This window comes from Eubalaena glacialis, chromosome 9 (genome assembly GCF_028564815.1).
Source record: "Eubalaena glacialis isolate mEubGla1 chromosome 9, mEubGla1.1.hap2.+ XY, whole genome shotgun sequence".
Taxonomy (NCBI): domain Eukaryota; kingdom Metazoa; phylum Chordata; class Mammalia; order Artiodactyla; family Balaenidae; genus Eubalaena; species Eubalaena glacialis.
The window spans coordinates 83,840,197-83,860,520 of record NC_083724.1 but is presented as its reverse complement, the minus strand read 5'-3'; the positions used below and the strand labels follow the sequence as shown (position 1 = coordinate 83,860,520).

At 35.6% G+C, this 20,324-nt stretch overlaps 1 protein-coding gene across 2 annotated transcripts in view; it reads left to right on the top strand.

The window, feature by feature from the left end:
- The window catches only part of GKAP1 (G kinase anchoring protein 1), an 85,477-nt gene extending 77,772 nt beyond the window's left edge, over positions 1 to 7,705 (top strand). Inside the window, exons 10-13 of one of the 2 annotated variants that reach the window (XM_061199287.1) lie at positions 429 to 492; positions 4,062 to 4,132; positions 4,640 to 4,717; positions 7,453 to 7,705. In XM_061199287.1, coding sequence (XP_061055270.1) covers positions 429 to 492; positions 4,062 to 4,132; positions 4,640 to 4,717; positions 7,453 to 7,500 — 261 coding nt within the window. In that variant the 3' untranslated portion in view covers positions 7,501 to 7,705. The remainder of the gene's footprint in view (positions 1 to 428; positions 493 to 4,061; positions 4,133 to 4,639; positions 4,718 to 7,452) is intronic. The other variant, XM_061199288.1, reaches the window with a different exon arrangement.
- Positions 7,706 to 20,324: the final 12,619 nt, after the last annotated feature.

Below are 20,324 nucleotides of genomic sequence, written 5' to 3'. Positions count from 1 at the left end.
TAGTTAGTAGCCACATATTGGACAGTGGCAGATGAAGAACAGATACAGAGAGTTCTAGTATAGTACTGGTATAGAACTATGAATCATTTTTCTTTTTGTTTTCATATAATTATTTTGAATTGTATAAGGATTTTATTTGAGGAAGAAAAGAGAAAGACTTCAGGAAAATTTAGTTTTATTCTGCGTTTTCTCCACTTTTATTCTACTCTTCTTAAATACAGTCACCTGTAATATTGATTTGTATTATTATACGAGGGATTTAATTAAGTAGTAGACAGTTGTGAATACATTTTCCTCCATCTTTTTTCTTTCAGAAGTAATTTATGTCTTTGAGCAAGCCTAGAATTCATAGCTCCATAAATTGGTAGTAAATCATTAATTATATCATTTACTTTTTAAAAATTAAATCTTTTTTCCTTGATTATTAGGCAAAGTATAAAGAAGTAAAGGCAAGAAATGCACAGTTATTGAAAATGCTTCAGGAAGGTGAAAGTAAGTGATTTCTGTGTTTTTAGAATTAAAAGTTAATCTTAAAAATATTTGAAGATAACTTTTCAAGATACATGATTTATTAATTCAACAAAATAAAAAGGTTTCCCAAAAGGATACAAACTGGATTATTGTTGATAATTTTATTATTACAAGTCTCTTTTGCAGCACCTTAGTATTATACAAGTTTACAACTATTCAGCTAAGAAACTCTTGAAATTTCAATTCTTATAAATTATTAGAGTATATTTAGAGGGAAAACAAGAAAACATTTGCTTAAGATTCTGTTTATTAATTATTAGAGGAGAAGGCCTGTCATGATTTTAGGTTTTCCTTCTACCCCTCCCACCTCCAACCCCCCGCCCCGACTCTTCATACTTTTGCTGCCACTCTAAACTTTTGGCAGTAGATTACCAGCAGGAAGCCAAGGAAATCAATCAAAAAAGATTAGAGATAATAACATTAGTAAAGTTGATGTTATATGAAACCCCCCCAAATCAGTTGCATTCCTGAATGTGAATACCTAGTGACACAAACCTTGAAAGCTCTCTGAAAATTTTCCATTAATAACAGAAAGGGAAGCGTGTATTAAATTTGCAAAAGAAAATGAACCATAAAAGAGACATAGAGAAAGACATGAATAGATGAGAAAGTCTTCTGAATAGACAAAATTAAGTGTAATAAACAATTTCCCTTGTTAACAAATGTTAATGAAATCCCAAATATAGCTCCTGTGAGTACTGTACAGCACTTGAGAAATTATGAAGCTCACCTTAAAGGATAAGTAAACAAGATACCCCAAATTGTTTCAAATATGAAGATACTGGGAGCGGAATTGTCCAACCAAATATTTAAACTATTAAATAACAGTTATCAAAAACCAGAAATCATGTCCAGCTGAACAGAATATATAGTCTTGAAGTAGAGTCAAACATTTTTTATAATTTTACGATTTTTATAATATAACTTAACTGTTACAAGCTTAACTGTGATAAAATAGAAGTTAAATAATAATGGGAAAAGGCATTATTTGAACAATTAGATATCAATATCCTGAGGTTAATTTAGATATGCATGTCACTGAGCTCCATGTGGATCATTTAATGAATAAAATTATGAAAATAATTGTTTACAAGATACATTTCTAATTGAAGAAAGTAAGGGTATCATTGAACATTGGATGTATGATTTTTAAATACCTAAAAATAAAGTAATATTCCTTAAGGAAACATTTGTGAAAAGTGAGAAAATTAACTGATAAAAACTTACTCTCAAAAATAGATTAAAAGGGCTTACCTGGTGGCACAGTGGTTAAGAATCCGCCTGCCAATGCAGGGGACACAGGTTCGATCCCTGGTCCAGGAAAATCCCACATGCCACGGAGCAACTAATCCCGTGTGCCACAATTACTGAGCCTGTGGTCTAGAGCCCACGAGCCACAACTGCTGAGCCCAGGTGCCATAACTACTGAAGCCCGTGTGCCTAGAGCCCGTGCTCTGCAACAGAGAAGCCACTGCAGTGAGAAGCCCGCGCACCGCAACGAAGACCCAACACAGCCAAAAATAAATAAATAAAATAAATAAATTTTAAAAAATAGATTAAAAATGGCTACCAGTAAATAATATCAGTGTCCATACTCCGTACTATAAGTAGTCCAAGTAGAACAATTTTATACAGGACCATGACATGAAAAACACAGTACATTAGAGTTTACAAACTCTAGCATTTATAATATAAATGCAAATACAGTCAGTTATGTTCCAGTACAACATGTGTTCCTAAAAATCACTAATCTCTATAAAATCATACAGTTAAAACCACAAAGTTTATGGGGAAAATGGAGTTAGGAGCATACAATACTCAAAAATTTCATCAGTGACACATTAAAAAAAAAAGGAACCTAATAAAAACAGTAACAGTTTTATACATGTTAAAATGGTTGAACACATAAATACTATAATAAATATGGCACTTTACTTTTTACTAAAGTTTGCTGTAGAAGTAGGTTTCAGAAGGGTTGCAGCTTGTGTGTGTTACTGTTAAGTGATGGAAGGATGGAAAGTTGGTGTGGTTCTTGACACAGTGCGCTGAAATAGCTGGTAGATATTTGAGGTGTGTGCGTGGGTGCAGTTTTATTTGTTCATGAAAATTGTGCTTAAGCATTAAGTACACAATTCATGTTATGTTCATGTTGTTCCCCGATGTATCAATCTCTTTGAAACACAAAACAGCATTATAGGAAAATTGACTGTAGTTAAAATATTACATAATTGTTAAAAATCACTAGTTCTCAGTGAGTGCGTTTAATTCTGAGGATGGAGGAGTAGAAAGTATAATTTGTAAAAGTTCCCAAGTTGATTCTTAAGGGACTGTGATTTGTTTCTTGACACAGCATCTCACCTTAGTGCATATCATATTAAACTATGAAAAATAAATTTGAATGACAGAGTTATATTGGTGGAGCTGTGGTGATATCAGTACTCGTATATTTGAACATTTCCTCCTTTACTCATTTTATTAGTTTTACCTCTTCAGTCTCTCCTAGCTTTTCAAAGTTGAAGAATTAGTTTTTCATGTATTAGCCTTTACCAGAGGTTAAGTAAATTGTCAGCCATGTGGAAATTTTTCTTTTTCTTTCTTTTTTTTTTTTTTTTTAAGAATTTCACTTATTTATTTATTTATTTTTGGCTGTGTTGGGTCTTCGTTTCTGTGCGAGGGCTTTCTCTAGTTGCGGCGAGCGGGGGCCACTCTTCATCGCGGTGCGCGGGCCTCTCACTGTCGCGGCCTCTCTTGTTGCGGAGCACAGGCTCCAGACGCACAGGCTCAGTAGTTGTGGCACACGGGCTTAGTTGCTCCGCGGCATGTGGGATCTTCCCAGACCAGGGCTCGAACCCGTGTTCCCTGCATTGGCAGGCAGATTCCCAACCACTGCGCCACCAGGGAAGCCCCACATGTGGAAATTTTTAAAGCTTAGGGAACACAGAGGCCAAAGAATAGATCTCTTACTTCCCCAAAGAGGGAAAAACCTCTAGACAAATGAACAGTTCTGAGACCACAGATGTTATATGATTAACTGTGCTCATATGAGCTAACACTTATTTGATAGTGCTTTAATGGTATGAAAAGTCATAAAAATAATTCTTGTGGGCCTTATGATATGCACACCTTGACAATTTAACAAAACAAAACAAACAAAAACACTCTACATTGTTTTTAAAATCTTGCTTTAAGATTAGTCGAGGCATTTTAAAGTTTTTTTCCCTATGTGAAATATTTTATTTTCTCTGTCCTTGTCCTTTTTAGTATAAATGGAAAAAATCTTTTGTCATATCTGTACAATTAATATTTTAACACCACAGAAATGTAGAATTTCCAATAAAAGCTGCTGTGGTGATAATGATGATCAGAATTTACCAATGAAAATTAAGAGGTATATATAGGCTCAAGGAATACATTAAGTATGAGGATAATTCATCTTTGCCTGACTGCATTGCTGTCTTGGTTCACTAAAAGTATTGTTAAAGTATTTGAGTGATTGAAAAGATTATACTGCTGTTTTTCCTTTTTGTCAGTGAAAGATAAAGCAGAAATACTTCTGCAAGTTGATGAATCACAAAGTATCAAGAATGAGCTAACGATACAGGTAAGAAAAACTATATATAGGACTGGTTATATTAAGCTGTTCTTTAGTCCTGAATTATGAAACTTGACTAAACAAAAACACAGCCCATCAATACTGCAAACCATACTTCATTATTATTATGTAATAGCAAATGATTGAAAATTCTGTTTACTGAACTGAGGGAGGTATGTATGTCCTAAAGAATAGGGGAAGATAAGGTTGTATTTTAGTTGATGTGGGCTGAATATAGAGATAGAAAGGACACACAGAACTTATCCTGTTCATGGACTTGATTTTCTCCCCTTCCCATCCTTATTGTTTGGTCTTGTCTTAGAACAGTGAGCTTGCCCTACGTATCTTTAATAAACAGCTGAATAAAATGCCTAATTGAAATTGTTTGTGAGGATAGAGGTTCTCTTCTAATGCTCATTAATCTCATAGTCAAAAATCATCATTGTGAATAACAATTAAGAATATTTACCAAAAAAGACCAAAAAAAGTCTTTTTTTATTGAATATTTGGTTATAGGTAACTTCACTTCATGCTGCGTTAGAACAAGAAAGATCTAAAGTGAAAGTATTACAAGCAGAATTAGCCAAATATCAGGTATGCTTTTATAATTATGAAAGTGTTTTCATCACAAATAATACATTTGGAATAGGTATATACATGTGAGAATAAATGTACTATTTTATTCTTAGTCCAAAATTTATTCACCAAACATATTGATAATTTTGTTATTATTGGTCATATAATTTACATCGTAGAAAATGTTAAGTTTATTCTAGATATTGATATATAAAGCAATAACTAAAGTAACTCAAAAAGACCTTTGGTACTACATAGATGATGTGAGATATGTGCCAGTGAATCATATCGAGGGAAGGTACATAATGACATTTATCCCATTATATAATAAGTTTGATCACTTGGGTACAGCAATCTCTCCTAGATATCTTCATTGTAGAGATATCTTTCCCCCTTTGTAATTAATAAATAATATGTGAAGTTATAGTTTGAGATTGTGTGAATATCCTTTTTACCCAATGATTTTAGCATCCAGATTAATGATATTTGTATCAGTTATTATTTTGTTAGTTGCAAAATAGTGATTTTTCTAATTCTATCATTTCTTCTGCATTTACAAGATGGCATTCAGCATTTTTTTCTGGGTGAAGCAGTAAACAATATCAAGGCTTTGTTTCAATATATGTGTATATGTATATGTGTGAATATACACAAACACACATATATTTGTATATGCATATGTATGTGTGTCTATGTCATGATATAAAATGAGTTAATTGATGTGGGGTCATAGTTTAAAAAGTTTGAAAGCCACCACTGGTGGCCTAGAGAACATAAAAGTTGTTTAGCTCCAGCTTTGACATGTCATCAATCCAGGAAGGAAGATTCCCTTTGCCTGGGAAGCTTTGAAAAGGACCTTTGACTTATTATTTTTTTAAAACTCTTGTTTAGAAGAAAAGTAAGAGTTTTAAGCTATATAACATTGGTACCTCTGTCTAGTGGGTATCTACCTTGTAGAAAGTTTTTTAGTAAATTTTTTATTTCCCTGCTATCAGGAAATAAATCTTATTTTTTAACACCTGTCATTATACATCTCAAGTTTCATATAACCTCTTCATACTTTTTTTTCTCTGAATGAATCTTTGAAAAACTTTTATTTGGTCAGGACTGAATAACAGCATTCTCATACTTGATTTTTTTTTTTTTAAAGAAGGTTGGTTGTGGACATGTTTTTGAACACCAAGAAGGAGGTTATGGGCAGAAAAAGGGTGAAACAAACAAAGAGAAGCTGCCAACATTATTAAATGGGTCTGGGTCCCATGTGCCCTTGATATAACCACCACTCTAAAAAATGTGCTTTCACAGACAAGTAGTTCCCAAACTTGGCTGATCATCAGAATTTCTTGTGAACTGTTTGATTGTTCAGCCCACTACTAATTATCATAAGTAAATAGGCTGGGACAAAGTCTAGACATCAGAATTTTTAAAATATTACTACATAGATGATTCTAGTAATTAACCAAGTTTGAGTATCATTGCCATAGTTTATAAAAATGTAGAAAAATTATAAAATTATTATAAATACATCAAACCATTATTTATGGTTAAAATGGAGGGTAGAATAGTTATGGATGATTAAATTTTTTTGTACCTTTGTGCTTTCCATATTTTTTAAATGATTATTTGCTTTTTGAATCAGAGTAAGGTAGAAAATGTTGTTAAAAGTAATTAATGAAAAATACTTCCTGTCTTTTAAGCCACCTTTCTCTTTCTTTGGCTCAAGTCAAATACCATTGATTGCATTTCATTTGGAGGAAATTAAATACAGATTTATATATGTCACTGAGCAAATATGAAAAGTATAATCTTCTTTTCAACCCACTGATGAACAAAATCAGATTTCTAATGCTATCTTATATGAACAAAACTATACAGAACTTGAATTAGAAATTGAATTACCCAAAAGGGTAATGAAGTGAATCACCAAATTTGCTGATCATATGGAGCAAATTGTCTATTTTGATCAAATTTTTTTTTTTTTTTTTTTGGCTGCATTGGGTCTTCGTTGCTCTGCGTGGGCTTTCTCTAGCTGCAGCGAGCAGGGGCTACTCTTCATTGTGGTGCACAGACTTCTCATTGCAGTGGCTTCTCTTGTTGTGGAGCATGGGTTCTAGTCGCGCGGGCTTCAGTAGTTGCAGCACGAAGGCTCAGTAGTTGTGGCACACAGGCCCTTGAGCACGCGGGCTTCAGTAGTTGCGGCGTGTGGGCTCAGTAGTTGCGGCGCGCGGGCTCTAGGGCACGCAGGCTTCAGTAGTTGTGGTGTGCCGGCTCAGTGGTGTGGCTCGCAGGCTCTAGAGCACAGGTTCAGAAGTTGTGGCTCACGGGCTTAGTTGCTCTGCAGCACGTGGGATCTTCCCAGACCAGGGATCGAACCCTGCATTGGCAGGCGGATTCTTAACCACTGCGCCACCAGGGAAGTCCTGATCAAAATTTTTATTTAAAAAAAAAATCTGGGACAGTGCAAATGAGCTCTAAAAAATAAGATACTGGTGATCAGACTAAGTCCAGACTAGTTCAAATAGATAACTGTTTTCTACAACCTACTTTAACCGTTTGTAAAAATAACAACGGTTATTGCTATTTAAAATACGTATAAATAATTCAGTGGTATGTTCATTCAAATTTGCAACAAACTCAGAAAAGAAGTTCCTTCCTTTTCATAGTCAAAAATGCCTTTGATCTCATTTATTCTTGAAAAGAAAATGCCCCCAAAATGTTATTTCCTAAATAATTGACCCTATTTTTCTTTACAGGGTGGCAGAAAAGGGAAAAGAAACTCTGAATCCGACCAGTGTAGGTGATTCCATTAGCCTTTGAGGTCAACACAAAAATTAAAACTTTCAGGGTTTTGCAAAAATGTATATATTTAATGCTGTGCAACTGCTGAACTATGCAGTTTTTGTTGAAGAAACTTAAAATGATTAGCTCACTAATGGTTTATAATTTTATGTCCTTTTGGCTTAAAGTGAACAGAAGAAAAATAGAATTCCAGCACAACTCAATGATTATTGTTTACTATTCGTACTTCTTATCACTTTAGTTTTTCATCAGTCAATAAAATTAATTTACTCTTCCATTAATGTTTGATTTTTTTTAAATTTCAGAAACAGTGTGAAAGTATTGTTTTTGCTTATAGCACAATCAATTTAATTGGATTTAAGCTCAGTGAATATTTACACAGCACTTTGTGCATGCTAAACCCTATAGAACATACAAGATATCCTCAAATGGCTTATGCTCAGGGGAAATAGAAGGTGGGGGTGGGTAATGACAACAGCAACAAAAAATTACCATACATATTAGAGTGTGATATCACATTGTTTGGAAATTGAGAAAACTTGCATGAGATATTGGGTTGGCCAAAAAGTGCCTTCGGTTTTTAAGTAAAAATAAAAGACACATTTTTCATTTTCACCAAGAACTTTATTGAACAATGTATTCACCCTTTTGTTCCACTACCTTCTGCCATTTTTCAGGCAACTTCATAATTCCGTCTTCCCAAAACTTTTCTATCTTTTTGAGCAAAGAACTGTTCCAGGTGCCTTTTACAGTCTTCCAGGGAATTGAAATTTTTTCCATTAAGAATTTTGTAAAGACCTAAATAAATGGAAATCCAAAGGTGCAATGTCTGGTGAATACGGCGGATGAATCAGAACTTCCCAGCTAAGCTGTAACAGTTTTTGCCTGGTCATCAAAGAAACATGCGGTCTTGCGTTATCCTAATGGAAGATTATGCATTTTCTTTTGCCTAATTCTGGATGCTTTTTGTCGAGTGCTGCTTTCATTTGGTCTAATTGGGAGCAGTACTTGTTGGAATTAATCGCTGGGTTTTCCGGAAGGAGCTTATAATAGAGGACTATTATGAGTCCCTTCCAATCCCACCATATACACAACATCACCTTCTTTGGATTGAAGACGGGCCTTTGGTGTGGTTGGTGGTGGTTCATTTCACTTGCCCCATGATGTCTTCTGTGCCACATTATTGTACAGTATCCACTTTTCATCACGCATCACAATTTGTTTTAAAAACGGAACGTTTTCATTACGTTTAAGTAGAGAATCACATGCGGAAATAAGGTCGGGAAGGTTTTTTTCGCTAAACTTACGTAGAACCCAAACATCAAAGCGATTAACATAACCAAGCTGGTGCAAATGATTTTCAGCGCTTGATTTGGATATTTTTGAGTATGTCGGCTATCTCCTGCGTGGCATAAAGTTGCTTGTTCTCAGTTAATGTCTCGATTTGAGCACTATCAACTTCAACTGGTCTGCCCAGCCATGGAGCATTGTCCAGCGAGAAATCTCAGGCACGAAACTTTGCAAACCACTTTTGACACGTTCAGTCAGTCACAGCACCTTCTCCGTACACTACACAAATCTTTTTTTGCATTTCGGTTGCGTTTTTACCTTTCTTGAAATAATACAGCATAATATGCTGAAAAAGTTGCTTTTTTCTTCTGTCTTCAATATTAAAATGGCTACACAAAAATCCACCAATTTTGATGTCTTTTTTAAAATGCACACTGATATGACAGCTGTCACATACAATCTAACAAAATTGTTTTGAATGAAGTTAAAGACAACTAAGTGCTACTAGAGCCATCTTACGGAAAAAACCGAATGAACCTTTTGGCCAACCCTGTAGTTGTTTGGAGGGTGGATATCTTTTCTGTAAATTTTTTGAGAAGCATCCTAGGCAGAAGGAGCAAACTCTGGGCTGAAATATTTATTTAAAGGACAGTCTGGCTTGAGGACAGAAGTGTGACACACTGAGAATAGGAAGAGTGTTGATGTGGGGAAGGAATGAAGATAGATTTTTTTTTATTCATATAATCAATTAGCAGTTTATGGGATTGATTTTTTTTTTTAGTGTTGTCAGTGAAATACAAATATGATTCATTAAAATACAGAGAGTTTTTTTGTTTTATAACAAAGGTAAACACATAAATACTGGTTTTGGCCTCCAAAACCAGCATTATATGAAAGACTCCACTTCATGACAATCTTTAATAAGAAAAACTACTTAATGTCATCATTGTTTATATGTCTGGCTTCTTCCGTGCGGTTACATGAACCTTGCAAAGAATTGTGGCTTATTATTCTCAACACTTAGTTCTCTATGTAGCACAGAGTAGATGTTAAATAATTATTTGTTTAATTAATTGATAAAGTGGTAAAGCTTTTTAAGATAGTTTTCCCCTAATTTTACCTTTGATTAAGAATAGGTACCATCAGAACCTAGTTAATTACTTAAATATATTTGGTAATCCATGGTACCATATTTTTCAATCCAGTGATGAACAAAATCAAATTTCTAACGTTGTCTTATAGGAACAAGCCAGACAGAACTTGAATAGTTTCAATTATAATTGAATTACCCAGGTAGTTAATGAACTGAATTACCAACGCCTATCACATTATCATCTGCTTTTGATTATTTACCTATACACTATCCATTTGGTACATTATCTAACATCTAACACAGTGCCTGGCACATGGTAGACACTCAACAGATATGCCATTTTCTACTAGTGTATATATGGTTTAAAATCACCTGAGCACATAGAAAACTTCATTGATTATCCTGTTTTGTGTTGGGTATTCTCTGGAGTACTGCACTCATGACTTTGTTTTTCCCGCTGATTTTTTTTCATTGATTGATGTATCCAGTTCTGTGGGCTTAATCTATCACTTCTAGGTCAATGTCTCAATTTCAACAGAGAAAGCTTTATCTAGTAAGAGATAGAAAAGACAATCAATGATAAGTTGATTTCTTCTGTTAGATTGATTTCTCAGGCATCCCCTTTTAATAAATATCATTACTCAGATTCTTTTCTGCTTCCTGAATGTGCAATGAAATTATTGATAGCTTATTATGTGCTAGGCATTGTGCTAAGTACTAGAGATGCAAATATCCACAATCAATTGGAAGAACATAGAAATGTAAAGAAATATTCATAAAATATTCCAATAAATAATAATACTGATGTATTCAAATTGCTATTGGGGTACAGAAGAAAATACATCTTACTATTTTAAACATTTTAGACATCTTCTTTGGGAATTTTGACATTTTCTATAGTGTGTTAGTAAAGCCAACACTCTTGAACTAGAGCTTTGTTCAAGTTCTATTACTTATTAGTTGTATGGCCTTGGCTCATAATAAATATTCAATAAATGATTGAACAGCATGAAATTTGGTATCTAATGAGAATAGTCCGTGAAAGTACTGGGTAAAAATTACGTAAGATGCCATTTTTACCTGCAAATTATTTTCAGTCTAATATGAATAAACAAGCATAGCACATAAGAAAATGAAATTCAAGAGAGAATACAGTGGATTCCGTAACAATTTTATGGAAGGAAGAGAGTATATTTGTTCAGGGAAGTCCAGTGTTACTTATTAAAAAGCTGATGTTTTAATTGATAAGTAGCTTTCCCCAAAAGTTTTAAAGGGCAGAGGTTGTTTGACAAGAAAGGAAAATTTAAAAAGAGGGGTGAAGAAAAAGCAACGTATGTGTTCAGGGAATAGAAAGATAACAAGGCATGTGTTGAGGAGCATATCAAGCTAATATAATAATACTTAATTTTTGAGTTTTTGAAAAAAAAGTTTATGGACAAAGAAGTGATGCAGTCAAAGTTGTCCTTTAAGAAGATTGAAATGGTAATGATGTAATAGAAAATTATAAAAGAATCAATTTGGAAATATCAAGGAAGCTTTTATAATAGTAGAAACAGGATGTAAAAAGGATCTGAACTAGGGAGGTGGCAGTGGGATTCAGAATACAGAATAAAAAAATTCCCAGGGTGGAATTTAACAAACTTATGTAGAGTGAGGAAAAGAACAAGGGCATTAGACATGAAAAGCAAGATCTCTAGCCTAAATGAGAGTGACGATGATAGTGCCATTAGTAAGGTACACTGATGGAGGAATTGATGTGGGGGAGATGGACAGAATTAACTTCTGACTTTTTAAACTGGATTTGCCTACAGAGCATCTGAAAATAGTCCAAGAAGTTGGAAATATAGATCTGGTCCTTTCAGGGAAGGATGGATTTGGGATCCATCTACAGTTAAGTTGTATAAATAGTTGACATACCCAAAGGAAAAAGGTTTTGAAGAGGAATACTGCTGAGGACAGACTTTGGAAATGGTAGGAAACAAGAGAGATTGGTGAGAAAGGCGGCAGGCATGGTTATGAATGTTGCATAGAGGTCTCAAGTTATGAGCCTGAGGAAAAACTACTGGTTTTAACAGAGAAAGAACACATTGATGACTTTCAAAATAGCTCTTTCAATGGCACAGAGCAAGGCACTGAGGAAAAAGTTAAACTTTGTAACACTTTTGGCAGTTATAAGAAAGGGCCCCCAAGGTGCTTTGAAGGGACTGCATGGTTGAGTGAGGGTTGGTCTGTTTAAATTTAGGACTCAGTAGACCTTTACTATGTTAATGAACAAAAAGGAGCCAGTTAAGAAAACAATGAGACATTTTTAGCAGAGGGGGCGGAGTCAAGATGGTGGAGTAAGAGGATGCAGAGTCCGTGTCTCCTCACAACTAGGGCACCTACTAGACACTGGTGGGGGACCTTGACACCCAAGGGGACAGGAGGAACCCCTGAATGACTGGGTAGGACATGGGGGAGAGCAAGGGGGTAGGATAAGTGGAGGTGGGATGGGAGCAGCGCCCCTGAGGGGCGGCTGGGGCAGGGGAGAGGTGCCGACGCCTGGAGAGGCCCACTCACTGCAAGGGGATCAACAGGGATGGGGAGAGACCCTTGGGGGGATTGGAGGGGAATGTGGCTGGCATTTCCCCTGCCCATTTGGGCCCCAGGGATCCTGCTGCGGTCCCCAGGCCTGGTCCTCTGCCTTCTGAGGCCCCCTCTGGCCACGTGGATCCTGGGGACATAAGAGGGAGGGTAAAGGAAGAGTAGAGGCCAACGGGGAGGGACCCTTGGGAATTGGAGGATCAGAGGAGGGGAATGTGGCTAGTGTTTCCCCTGCCCACTCGGTCCCTGGCGAGCCTGCTGAGGTCTCAGGCCTCATCCACCACACTCCGGCCAAAGGCACTCCAGGGACCCGTCCCACCACGCTGAGCCTAAGCCCTGCTCCCAACCCCCCCAGGGCCTTTACTGGCCGCGTGATTCTGGAGCCTAGACCCTGCTCCCCACCTAAACCCTGGCCCCCTAAGCCCCACCCCCATCTAAGCTCCTCCCCCCCACAGCCAAGGCCTTTTCTGGCCCTTTATTTTTTTGTGGGGGGGCTATTGTGGTTCTGTTTTACTTTCTGATTGTTTCATTTATATTTTTATTTTTTCTAATGTATCTGTTTTCTAATTTTGTTTTTTACTTTTTGTTATTGTTCTGCTTTTTTTTTTTTTCTTTTTGCCACACTGTGCGGCTTGCGGGATCTTGGTTCATGGGTCGGGGGGCTGGCCTGAACTCCTGTGGTGGGAGCACTGAGTCCGAACCACTGGACTAACAGAGAACCTCAAACCCCAGGGAACATTAATCAGAGTAAGGTCTCCTAGAGGTACTCATCTTGGTACCAAGATCCGGATCTACCCAACTGCCTGCAAACTCCAGTGCTGGAAGCTTCAGGCCAAACAACCAGTAAGACAGGAAACAGTCCCACCCATCAAAAAAAAGTGAGATGACGAAAAAATATGTTAAACATGAAGAAGCAAGGTAAAAACCTACAAGACCAAATACATGAAGAGGAAATAGGCAACCTACAGAAAAAGAATTCAGAGTAATGATAGTAAAGATGATCCAAAATCTTGGAAATAGAGTAGAGGCACAGATCAAGAAAATATAACAAATGTTTAACAAAGTCCTAGAAGAACTAAAGAACAAACAAAGAGATGAACAACACAATAACGGAAATGAAAAATACATCAGTAGCAGAATAACTGAGGCAGAAGAACGAATAAGTGAGCTGGAACTTAGAATGGTGGAAATAACTGCTGAGGAGCAGAATGAAGAAAAAAGAATGACAAGAATTGAGGACAGTCTCAGAGACTTCTGGGACAACACTAAGTGCACCAACATTCGAATTATAGGGGTCCCAGAAGAAGAAGAGAAAAAGAAAGGTTCTGAGGAAATATTCAAACAGATTATAGTCGAAAGCTTCCCTAACGTGGGAAAGGAAATAGCCACCCAAGTCCAGGAAGCACAGAGAGTCCCATACAGGATAATCCCTAGGAGAAACACACCAAGACACATATTAATCAAACTAACAAAAATTAAATTCAAAGAAAAAATACTAAAAGCAGCAAGGGAAAAGCAAAAAATAACATACAAGAGAATCTCCCCATAAGGTTATCAGCTGATTTTTCAGCAGAAAATCTGCAGGACAGAACGGAGTGGCAGGATACATTTAAAGTGATGAAAGGGAAAAACCTACAACCAAGATTACTCAGCAAGGATCTCATTCATGTTTGATGGAGAAATCAAAAGCTTTACAGACAAACAAAAGCTAAGAGAATTCAGCAACACCACACCAGCTTTACAACAAATGCTAAAGGAACATCTCTAGGTGGGAAATGCAAGAGAAGAAAAAGACCCACAAAAACAAACTGAAAACAATTAAGAAAATACATATCAATAATTACCTTAAATGTAAATGGATTAAATGCTCCAACCAAAAGACACAGACTGGCTGAATGGATACAAAAACAAGACCCATATATATGCTGTCTACAAGAGACCCACTTTAGACTTAGGGATACATACAGACTGAAAGTGAGGGGATGGAAAAAGATATTCCATGCAAATAGAAATCAAAAGAAAGCTGGAGTAGCAATACTCATATCAGATAAAATAGACTTTAAAATAAAGGCTGTTACAAGAGATAAGGAGGGACACTACATAATGATCAAAGGGATCAATCCAAGAAGAAGATATAACAGTGGGGGACTGTTAACTTCTCACTTACATCAATGGACAGATCATCCAAACAGAAAATTACTAAGGAAACACAAGCTTTAAATGACACAATAGACCAGATAGATTTAATTGATATTTATAGGACATTCCACCCAGAAACAGCAGATTACACTTTCTTCTCAAGTGCTCACAGAACATTTTCCAGGATAGATCACATCTTGGGTCACAAAGCAAGCCTCAGTAAATTTAAGAAAATTGAAATCATATCAAGCATCTTTTCTGACCACAACGCTATGAGATTAGAAATAAATTACAGGTAAAAAAACGTAAAAAACACAAACACATGGAGGCTAAACAATACACTACTAAATAACCAAGAGATCACTGAAGAAATCAAAGAGGAAATCAAAAAATACCTAGAGACAAATGAGAATGAAAACACGACAATCCAAAACCTATGGGATGCAGCAAAAGCAGTTCTAAGAGGGAAGTTTATAGCAATACAATCCTACCTCAAGAAACAAGAAAAATCTCAAATAAAAAATGTAACTCTACCGCTAAAGGAAATAGAGCAAGAAGGACAAACCAAACCCAAAGTTAGTAGAAGGAAAGAAATCATAAAGATCAGAGCAGAAATAAATGAAATAGAAACAAAGAAAACAATAGCAAAGATCAATAAAACTAAAAGCTGGTTCTTTGAGAAGATAAACAAAATTGATAAACCTTTAACCACTCTCACCAAGAAAAAGAGGGAGAGGACTCAAATCAATAAAATTAGAATTGGAAAAGCAGAAGTTCCAACGGAAACTGAAAAATACAAAACATCATAAGAGACTACTACAAGCAACTCTATTCCAATAAAATGGACAACCTGGAAGAAATGGACAAACTCTTAGAAAGGTATAACCTTCCAATACTGAACCAGGAAGAAATAGAAAATATGAACAGACCAACACAAGCACTTAAATTGAAACTGTGATTAAAAATCTTCCAACAAACAAAAGTCCAGGACCAGATGGCTTCACAGGTGAATTCTATCAAACATTTAGAGAAGAGCTAACACCTATCCTTCTCAAACTTGCAAAAACTTGCAGAGGAAGGAACACTCCCAAACTCATTCTATGAGGCCACCATCACCCTGATACCAAAACCAGACAAAGATACTACAAAAAAAGAAAATTACAGACCAATATCACTGATGAATATAGATGCAAAAATCCTCAACAAAATACTAGCAAACAGAATCCAACAATACATTAAAAGGATCATACACCATGATCAAGTGGCATTTATCCCAGGGATGCAAGGATTCTTCAATATACGCAAATCAATCAATGTGATACACCATATTAACAAATTGAAGAATAAAAACCATATGATCATCTCAGTAGATGCAGAAAAAGCTTTTGACAAAATTCAACACCCATTTATGATAAAAACTCTCCAGAAAGTAGGCATAGAGGGAACCTACCTCAACATAATAAAGGCCATACACGACAAACCCACAGCAAACATCATTCTCAATAGTGAAAAAATGAAAGCATTCCCTCTAAGATTAGGAACAAGACAAGGGTGTCCACTCTCATCACTATTATTCAACATAGTTTTGGAAGTCCTAGCCACGGCAATCAGAGAAGGAAAAGAAATAAAAAGAATACAAATTGGAAAAGAAAAGTAAAACTGTCACTGTTTGCAGATGACATGATACTATACATAGAGAATCCTAAAGATGCCACCAGAAAACCACTAGAGCTAATCAATGAATTTGATAAGGTTGCAGGATACAAAATTAATGCACAGAAATCTCTAGCATTCCTATACACTAATGATGAAAAATCTGAAAGAGAAATTAAGGAAACACTCCCATTTACCACTGCAACAAAATGAATAAAATACCTAGGAATAAACCTACCTAGGGAGACAAAAGACCTGTATGCAGAAAACTATAAGACACTGATGACAGAAATTAAAGATGATACCAACAGATGGAGAGATATACCATGTTCTTGGATTAGAAGAATCAATATTGTGAAAATGACTATACTACCCAAAGCAATCTACAAATTCAGTACAATCCCTATCAAATTACCAATGGCATTTTTTTACAGAACTAGAACAAAAAATCTTAAAATTTGTATGGAGACACAAAAGACCCCGAATAGCCAAAGCAGTCTTTAGGGAAAAAAACGGAGCTGGAAGAATCAGACTCCCTGACTTCAAGCTATACTACAAAGCTACAGTAATCAAGACAGTATGGTACTGGCACAAAAACAGAAACATAGATCAATGGAACAGGATAGAAAGCCCAGAGATAAACTCACGCACCTATGGTCAACTAATCTCTGACAAAGGAGGCAAGGATATACAATGGAGAAAAGACAGTCTCTTCAATAAGTGGTGCTGGGAAAACTGGATAGCTACATGTAAAAGAATGAAATTAGAACACTCCCTAACACCATACACAAAAATAAACTCAAAATGGATTAGAGACCTAAATGTAAGACTGGACACTATAAAACTCTTAGAGGAAAACATAGGAAGAACACTCTTTGACATAAATCACAGCAAGATATTTTTTGATCCGCCTCCTAGAGTAATGGAAATAAAAACAAAAATAAACAAATGGGACCTAATGAAACTTAAAAGCTTTTGCAAAGCAAAGGAAACTACAAACCAGAGAAAAAGACAACCCTCAGAATGGGAGAAAATATTTGCAAACGAATCAACGGACAAAGGATGAATCTCCAAAATATATAAACAGCTCATGCAGCTCAATATTAAAAAAACAAACAACCCAATCCAAAAATGGGCAGAAGACCTAAATAGACATTTCTCCAAAGAAGACATATGGATGGCCAAGAAGCACATGAAAAGCTGCTCAACATCACTAATTATTAGAGAAATGCAAATCAAAACTACAGTGAGGTATCACCTCACACCAGTTAGAATGGGCATCATCAGAAAATCTACAAACAACAAATGCTGGAGAGGGTGTGGAGAAAAGGGAACCCTCTTGCACTGTTGGTGGTAGTGTAAATTGATACAGCCACTATGGAGAACAGTATGGAGGTTCCTTAAAAACTAAAAATAGAATTCCCATATGACCCAGCAATCCCACTACTGGGCATATTCCCAGAGAAAACCATAATTCAAAAAGACACATGCACCCCAATATTCATTGCAGCACTATTTACAATAACCAGGTCATGGAAGCAACCTAAATGCCTATCGACAGACGAATGGATCAAGAAGATGTGGTACATATATACAATGAAATATTACTCAGCCATAAAAAGGAACGAAATTGGGTCATTTGTAGAGACGTGGATGGATCTAGAGACTGTCATACACAGTGAAGTACGTCAGAAGGAGAAGAACAAATATCGTATATTAACGCATATATGTGGAACCTAGAAAAATGGTACAGATGAACTGGTTTGCAGGGCAGAAATAGAGACACAGATGTAGAGAATGGACATGTGGACATGGAGGGGAAGGAGAGGGTGGGACGAATTGGGAGATTAGGATTGACATATAGACACTACCATTGTAAAATAGATAGCTAATGCGTACTTGCTATAAAGCACAGGAAGCTCAGCTCAGCTCAGGGCTCTGTGATGACCTAGATGGGTGGGATGCCGGGGCATGGGAGGTCCAAGAGGGAGGGGATATATGTACACGTATTATCTGATTCTCTTCATTGTACAGCAGAAACTAACACAACATTGTAAAGCAATTATACCCCAATTAAAGAAAAAACAATGAGATTGGGGGAATGGGGGTGAGGAATTGACTTCAGAGCCCACCAATTAGGTATTTACTTGCCATTATGTAATTTGGTTTCCATGTCAACCCTCTCCCATTCATAGTTCAATTCTAAGTTAAGCTGCTCTCTGTTAATGGAATTATGTACTTTCCTTATAACGGTTTAAGAATGTTTAAGCAGAACTTAAGGATTTAAAAAAGAAATATAAAATGATTTCATAATCAGACATTAGTAAACTTCCATGAAGGAATAATTCCTGAAGCAACAGACAAGATGGTAAGTGAAAGATCCTCCAAAGTGTGTAAATCATTGATGGATTGTCCTGGGGTAAATTTTTAATTGAATTTAAAATGTTATTTACTTAAAGTTAACACCCCCTGCTAGTATGGTTGTTTTGAAGTGGATACCCATATGTACTATTAGCAATCTTGTACTTTGATTTCTGCCTTTTGGAAAAGCACTATGGTAATATATTTCAAGAGCCAGAAAAATGTTTATACCCACTCATTCCCAATATTGGATAATTTATCCTAAGGAAACAGTTTGAGAGAAGAATAAACTTTAAAAGATCTATACAGGTATAACAGTAAGTGTAACAGGGAACCATGGAGTAACCCAAACGTTTAGCTTCAGTGTCTAACACAAATACCCGACTCGAATGACTAATTAACACATCAGTGGGAATTAGTATTTATGCAGCCTTTAAGAAAATTATAATTAGAACAACTCTGTAAATACTTGGAATATATTGAACAAAGTTTAAATATAAAAACTTGTACACTCATTACAGGTAAAGTGAAAATCTATACGCATATGGACAAACTGGAAAGTAGTAATTCCAAAATAACACTACTTGTGTTGGGATGGGGGATAATGGAGAATTATGGGTTGTTTTTCCCCCCAAATTTTATCTAATACACCATTTTTTGTCATTGAAAAAAAAAAGAACAAGTACTACTGCTTGGATTTGTGTTAAGTAATTTCCTGTTACAGAAGTAGGTTGTAGTAACTTATTTATTGACATGTTCAACTGAATTGTGTTAATTAATATAGAACATCTCCTGGACATGGAAGTTTTGCTTTTTAATCCAGAACCCTTCACTATAATAGAACTGAACCAGGGAAGGTAGCTTTGTGAATCAAAATGACTGTGTGGCTGCAAGAAAACTTGTAAAATTGTAGTCAACCAGCTTGATGTTTCCCTTGTTTTATTTCTCATTCAAAAATATTTCAGAACTTTAGAAGTTTTACTATCATTAACCATATTATACTGTTCTGGTGACATCTATTCAAAAATTAGTTTTTTGATTTTCATATTACAAACTAAAATGTGAATTATTTTATTGTATAACATATAGTATGCTCCCCATTCTGAATTTGTTAAGGAAGAGAGAATTTTCTTTTTGATACCTCAATATACATAATGGGTACTGACTGTACCATTTTATATAAAATTAATTTTTTATAACACAACTTTATTGAGATATAATTGGCATACAACTGCACATGTTATATGGGATAAGTAAACATATTCTGTGATTTCAGTACTTTGAAATTTGTTAAGATTTGCTTCATGCACCAATATGTGATCTAACTAGTATATGTTATGTGTGGGCTTAAAAGAATATGTGTTATGCAGTTGTTGGATGCAGTATTCAGTATTCTATACATGTCCGATTAGATTGAGTTTCTTCAAATCTAATATATCCTTAATTATTCTTTGTCCTCTTTTCTATCAGTTACTGAGCAAGAGAGAGAGATGTTCAAATCTGACAGTGATTGTGGATTTGTCTACTTTTTAAAAATGTGTGTGTGTGTATATATATTTTTTATATATATAAAATGGAATATTAGCCATAAAGAATGAAATCTTGCCATTTGGACAACATAGATGGACCTAGAGGGTATTATGATAAGTGAAATAAGTCAGACAAAGACAAATATTGTATAATTTCACTTATATGTGGAATCCAAAA